At 34.4% G+C, this 6,770-nt stretch overlaps 1 protein-coding gene across 1 annotated transcript; it reads left to right on the top strand.

The window, feature by feature from the left end:
• The first annotated feature begins 395 nt into the window (after positions 1–395).
• On the top strand, positions 396–1,338 carry LOC21385357 (ethylene-responsive transcription factor ERF027). Its single transcript, XM_010088239.2, has one exon. The coding sequence runs from the start codon at positions 494–496 to the stop codon at positions 1,277–1,279; it is 786 nt and encodes a 261-aa protein (XP_010086541.1). The 5' UTR covers positions 396–493; the 3' UTR covers positions 1,280–1,338.
• The last annotated feature ends 5,432 nt before the right edge of the window (positions 1,339–6,770 follow it).

Raw genomic sequence — 6,770 nt, 5'->3', positions numbered from 1 at the left:
CAGCTAGCAAATTGGTAGATAGCGCTATTTTGTGTGCTGATACCTAATACGTGTGTGCGCGCTTACTATTTGTCTATTCTCTCACATATTCTTTTTTTCTTTTTCTTTTTCTTTTTCTTTTTTATAAAAAAACGTCTCACATGATCATTAATAGATAAGCACAACCTAAAATTTATTGCACTTTCAGAAATATCATTTTCTCTCTCTCTCTCTCTCTACAGTCCAAAACCCTAGCAGGGTCAGTCCATATATGCCCAATTGGCAACCGAGTAGAAAGTACTAATGACACCAATGCTTTTTCTTCCTTTTTGGGTGTCCCCCCGCGAAATCCCCACGCATTAATATCACCCCTTTTTCATTCAAAAACACCCTTTTATATATATCTCCCTAATGGGTCCTCAAAATCTCATTAATCCAATGAGTATAACCCTCTTTTCTCTCTCTCTCTATATTCATTTTATAAGTAATACCTATATATAAATTATATATATACATGGCTGACCAAAATAATCCCAATACGACCGACCAATCACCAAACCTTGACTGTCCTCCTAATTCATCATCATCATCTTCTTCTTCTTCTTCTTCTCTTTCTCTTCCAATTCAACCATTACGCCAACATTGTTCTCTCCCTCTTGTTCCCACGTGCGAGAGTACAACAACTACTGCACCATATTCTTCAACGCAGCCAAATTCTACGTCCAATATCATGGCCTCAACATCCTCCGGCTCTAACCACCCAGCAAGGTTTAGGGGGATCCGGTGTCGGAGCGGCAAATGGGTGTCGGAGATCCGAGAGCCTCGTAAGACGACCCGGATATGGCTCGGCACCTTCCCGGCGCCTGAGATGGCGGCTGCCGCCTATGACGTGGCGGCGCTAGCCCTAAAAGGTAGCGATGCCGTCCTCAACTTCCCTACTTCCGTGGGAGACTACCCGGTCCCCGCCTCCACCTCCCCCGGAGACATTCGCAGCGCTGCCACCGCGGCTGCTGCGTCCAAGAGGGCCGAGTTAGAGAGGAGGAAGGCGGCACGGGAGGCAATGACGGCATCTTTTCACGGAGATAGTAGTAGTACTACTACTGCAGAGTTGACGACGTCGTACGATCACGGTGAGTACGTGGACGAGGAAGCGCTGTTTGGGATGCCGAATTTGCTGGTGGAGATGGCGGAGGGAATGCTGCTGTCTCCGCCAAGGATGATGGAGTCGCCGCCGCCATCAGACGAGTACTACTCGCCGGGGAGTTCAGACGGTGGAGATAGTTTGTGGGGTTATTTTTGATAATGTGCTACTTGCTGCATATAGCTAGCTAGCTAGCTTCTTCTAAAATTTGTTCAACACCAAAAACAAATAAAGTTAAAAAGAAAGGGAAAAAAAAAAGATAATTGAAAGAAGAGAAATTAAAGGAGGACAGCGTGAAAGCATGAAACTGTCTGGGGTAGCATGGTACGTAGCAGTGTTAATTTGGAGACCATGTAATCTATAAAAGTAGATTTGATAAAATAAAACGGGATTCGGAATAAGAAGCATGACAACACCATGACGCATCATATATATATATATATATATTTGCGGTCAAATATGTACGTTGAGTTACATTGGAGAGTAAGAAAAGGTAGCCACTAGAGCATAGCTAGCTTAATTAGTAGTCGAAATTAAAGGATTTTTTTACCAGAGGCTGCTGGATGGTGTGGTGAGTTCCTTTCTTTTTTTTTTTTTTTTTTCCCCTCTTCGGAGTACATGAATATATACATTCTGATAGTGCTGTTTGCAGGATCTTCTTGATCTTCTTGCTTTTCCTTTTTTTTTTCCTTCCTTTAAGGAACCTTATTGTTGTAAGATTCTTCTTATAAAATAGTAATTATACACATCGTTTTCTTTCAAAGTTAAAAAGTAATATCTATCAACTGATTGTCGTTGCTTATGCTTAAGTTTGTCTCATTTTTCTCCTTGTGACATATGATACAGTAGTAGAAACGAGTTTTTTTTATTTATTTTATACATTTTACGTGTGTCTAGAGAGAGAGAATATATTCTCACACGTATATTTATGTGCTCAAATTCAAATGTCTATAGTCTTCATACTTTCCAAGCTTTTCCATGTGGCAAGTATGATAAGCTAAGGAAAACCAAAAAAGCAATGTTTCTTTAAGTGCAATGATATATTTCACGAGGCAATGAATCTCAAGATTGATTGTGAGACGTTCGGGAGGAGGAGTTTGGCTTTATATCATGAGTCAAAGCTAAGAAGGGTATGGGGGTCCCCCAAGACAAACAATAAAAAAGTGTCAATATCGATTTGATGAAAGCTTGATGGTTGTCAAGAATTTAGTTTTTGATTAACCTGTTATTATATAAAAAAAGTTTCCTTTCGATTGAACTCTTGCACTGTTTGTACTGTTCAACTGTCCGGTGCAATCATGAGACTATAAACAGGTTGCTCTCTTCTTCATTTTTCCACTTCTTTTTTTACTGTACATGGAGTTTCTCTATTAAATTTTTAAAAAAATAAATTACTGATAATTTTTTATTTTAAATTATTATATAACATTAAAAATTATCCGTTTTGCATATTTTTTTAAAGTGATTTAATTTTGATTAAATTTAACTGCTAAATATAAAAAACTATCTATAATTTATTTTTTATATACTTAATTATAATCGTTATTGCTATACTACTAGATAAAGTTTTCAGATACATTCCCTCTATAAATGTAAAATATATATTATACACATGGTATTATTCTAACGTCAACTTGTCAGCATATTATTAATCTTTCTAAGCCTATATGTCTACGACTTTAGAAAATTCTATCTATCCAAGCATGTATGTACAAGAGCTTCATATCTTTTCTGAAAAATTTTAACTTTACAATACTATCACAATCACAATTTTATTTACCCCTTTTAGAACAACATTTCAATTAACTAATTAACCAATTAATCTCTCCCACTTTTTCCTAGCTATGATGACCTCTTTGGAATCAATCAAGGATTGACACGCATAGGAATGAAAACCTAGAGGAGTTCTGTCCCCTAAGGAGACAAGTGATTATCTTATCAGATCATTTGATTCATTTCTGTCCAAAAAACACTTTTGAATATGAAGCAATTTTGAGATGGAATTTGACTATTAGAAAAATGGTCAAAATCAGTGCACACGTAGTTAAGGCCCCTCAGCTGGCACATTATTCCAGGCATCTAATAATAATCTAAGTAAGTCAGAGAACAATGGGACACGAGGAATCGTTCTCCTTTTTTGGTAGGACTACCACTAGACGTTGGTCCCTTGAGCAAACCAAAGTTGGCCCCTATCTTTTTTTTTTTTTTTTTTTTTTTTTCTTTTTTACTTATGAAAATAAATTTTTTTTTTTTAAAAAAAAAAAGAAGAAGTGATCAGGTTACCTAGGCCCCTCTCTGAAAAGAAAGGATTAGGAATGATCTCTTTCTATCGTGTTGTTTTCTTTTTTAAATTTTTTCAATAATAATTCATGAGTCAGATATGTTGTACCACATATGAATGAAATTGTGTGGTACGGTATGAAGGAAGGATAGTACATATTTCCGAAATCCATTATGTTTTTATCAAATTCTATTTATATTTGCATTCTGATATGTTTTTGAAACGATGTTAGGTTTAGAATTTGCCATTATTTATTAGTGCTTTCCTATCAGATAATAAGTTCCCTAGATATAGAGAATACAAAAAATAATACTTTATTGAAATTCTAGTCTATAAAATACAAATTAATTAATTTCTGCTATTAGAAGATATAATATTCCTCTCTTTTTTGAATTCAATGACTAACTAAGAAGTTATAACAATAACGATTACAATTAAGTAAATATAAATATTGATCACTAGGTTCACTACGTACCCAATAAATAAAAAAGCTACACAACAAGGATGCTTTAACTTTTCAGGTACGAAAAGTGAAAAGAAATGACCAAGTTTTCAAGAAAAATTTTGCGCAATTTCTGTCTCTGCGTGTTTATACAAATGAGTGAATATATTTAGGTCTCGCTCATTTCATCGATTCGAGTTTAGAATTCAAGTTTTGTTATAGTAAAAAATTCTCAAAAATAATCACATCTAATTTTTTTACTACAGTAAAAAACTCTCACATAAAGTTACATCTCAACTCGAATTAAAAACTCAAATCAGCGAACTAAATATTCATATATAAGAAACGTTTTAAGTCCAGCGTTGACCAGTCATGTAAATATAACTTTTTTGATGTATGTATGTATGAGTTTTTAATTGTTATGTTTCTATGGTCAAACATAAAATTTTAATTATATGGCATGATAAAAATACAATCTCATTAATGACTATAAACTTTTTTTATTAATTATCTAATTTATTTTAACCTGTCAAATAATATTATTGATAGGTAAATATTAGAGTGACCCTTCAAATCACACTCACATATATATATATACATATATATATATATATATATATAATTCAATGAGAGTGTACGGCTCGAGAAAACGATATATGCATATATTTATAACTGAAAATTTAATCCTTAATATATAAAACTTGTGGTAGTTGATCTCTTTGTCCCATGTACATATACAACCAAAGAAAATAATCAGCGTACAACAGCAGGATATTAGCTTGTCATGCTACTAGCTAGCTGACCACTAACATTATTATTCAAATAAAATGAACCTTCCACAACAATATCATCATTCATTATCAATTATTGATCAAATAGTCCATCAAGGCAAGCTACATCTGATCAACTATTCATGTTTCTCTTCCTTTCTTTCCTTTTCAGTTTTAAAAGCATTTTTCCAAGATTCCGAGAGGCCGGTTTGGTGGGCCATATTGAATACAAGCTCTGCAAATATTAAAAGAGAGAAAAGAAGCGTGGTTGAAAGTCGGCCATGAAACTGAAAGAAGAAGATACATACATACATACATATATATATATATATATAGTGGGGGGACCTTCAAATGTGCAAAAGGTGTTGTTAGTCTTGTTTGTACCTTTTCGTATATCCATAAAATCAACAAAAGAAAAGGTTGTCTGTGTGGTGGATTTTCTTTTTTGATATCTCGTCAAAGAAGCAGCTAAATATAGCCGAAATTCTTTCAATTTTGAATGAGGAAAAAAAAATGTTTTGACTATGGAAGACATGTATGGCCGACATCCATTCCTACTTTACCTCTATCCTCATCACAATCATCGGTTGTTGATGTGTCACTTGCTCTCTTCCTCCCGAGCATGGTTTAATATGTTAAGAATTACACGTCACTACAAAAATTGTGGATTTGACAATGCTAATTAGAGGACGGTTTTATACAAAACCGTCGTTAAACTTGTTATTAAAAACATGGTGATTGACACGACAACTATAGATGACGGTTTTCTAAAAAACTATCGTCTAATACAAGTATTTTTAACGACGGGTTTTCATAAAACTATCGTTGAATCTAGTTTTTAACCCAAAAAAACTTCATTTCGTAAAAATTCACTCGAAAATTAAAATGCCCGCCCACTGAGTTATTCCGCCAATCTCTCCGCCCAAACAGGGCTGCCACCCTAAATAGGCCCCTTCTTTCTTCCATTCGCCGCCTTCTCCTTCCACTCTCCGTCATTTTCTCCATAAATCCGCGAAGAACATCAAGTAAATTTCGTTAATTTTCTCTTCCTTTTTGTATACATTTGATAATAAAAAAAAATTGAAGAAAATAGCTTAGATTTTATGGGTTTGAGTATTATAGATGTTGGGTGTTTGTTGTTTTATAAAATTTGTTTATGTTGATGATGAAATTAGTTTAGGTTTTGTGATTTTGAGTAATATGGGTGTTGGGTTTTTAGTTTTTGTCTTGAATTTGTTATATAGATGATGAAATTTGTTTAGGTTTTGTGGTTTTGAGTAATATGGGTGTTGAGTTTTTGTTGTTTGTATTGAATTTGTTATGTAGATAATGAATTTTGTTTATGTTTTATGATTTTGAGTAATATGGGTGTTGGGTGTTGGGTTTTAATATGTTGTTTTGAGTAATTGTATGATTTATGTGTTTATGTAAGCGATATATTTATTGTTTGGTTTTTTGTGTAGCAATGGATAGGAAATGGATGTTTGCAAATAGGTTGAGTGATGGATATAAAGCAAGGGATGAAGAATTCATTTCTTTTGCAAAGAATACAATGAAAGGGAATATTCTTCGTTGTTCGTGTTTGCAATGTGGCAATATTAGAAGACAATCGATGCAAGATCTTATATTCCATTTGTTCCGATTGGCATTGATCGGACTTATCAAACATGGATATGGCACGGTGAAGAGGTTCCAAGTTTATCTTTGGCTGTTAGAAGAATTGAGAGGAATGACGTTAATATTGATCATGAAGATGATAGAAGTGACATGGTTGATATGATTAAAGACATGGAGGAAGAATCTGTGCACCAACCGGAGTTATTTGAGAAGATGATGGACGATGCGAAGACACCATGGTATAGTGGATGTAAGAAATATAACAAATTGTCTGAATTAATTAGATTGTGGAACTTGAAGGCATCAAGTGGGTGGTTAAATACAAGTTTCACAGGACTCTTAGAATTTATAAACGATGCACTTCCAGATAATAATCAAGTGTCGGGTTCTACGTACGAGGCTAAGAAGACGTTGAGCTCTACGGGGATGACATATGAGAAAATGCATGTGTGTTCAAATGATTGTGTCATATATCAAAAAGAATGTGAAGACTTGGACACGTGTCCGGTGTGCCACGAGTCTAGGTGGAAGAAAGGTAAG

The sequence above is a fragment of the Morus notabilis genome, unplaced genomic scaffold (genome assembly GCF_000414095.1).
Source record: "Morus notabilis unplaced genomic scaffold, ASM41409v2 Scaffold2017, whole genome shotgun sequence".
Lineage (NCBI taxonomy): Eukaryota > Viridiplantae > Streptophyta > Magnoliopsida > Rosales > Moraceae > Morus > Morus notabilis.
Note: the sequence above shows the minus strand (reverse complement) of the source record. Positions and strands in the feature narration are given on the sequence as shown.

What these genes read in the sequence shown, in the direction of transcription:
- LOC21385357 (XM_010088239.2), top strand. Translation starts at nt 494, where the DNA reads ATGGCTGACCAAAATAATCCCAATACGACCGACCAATCACCAAACCTT.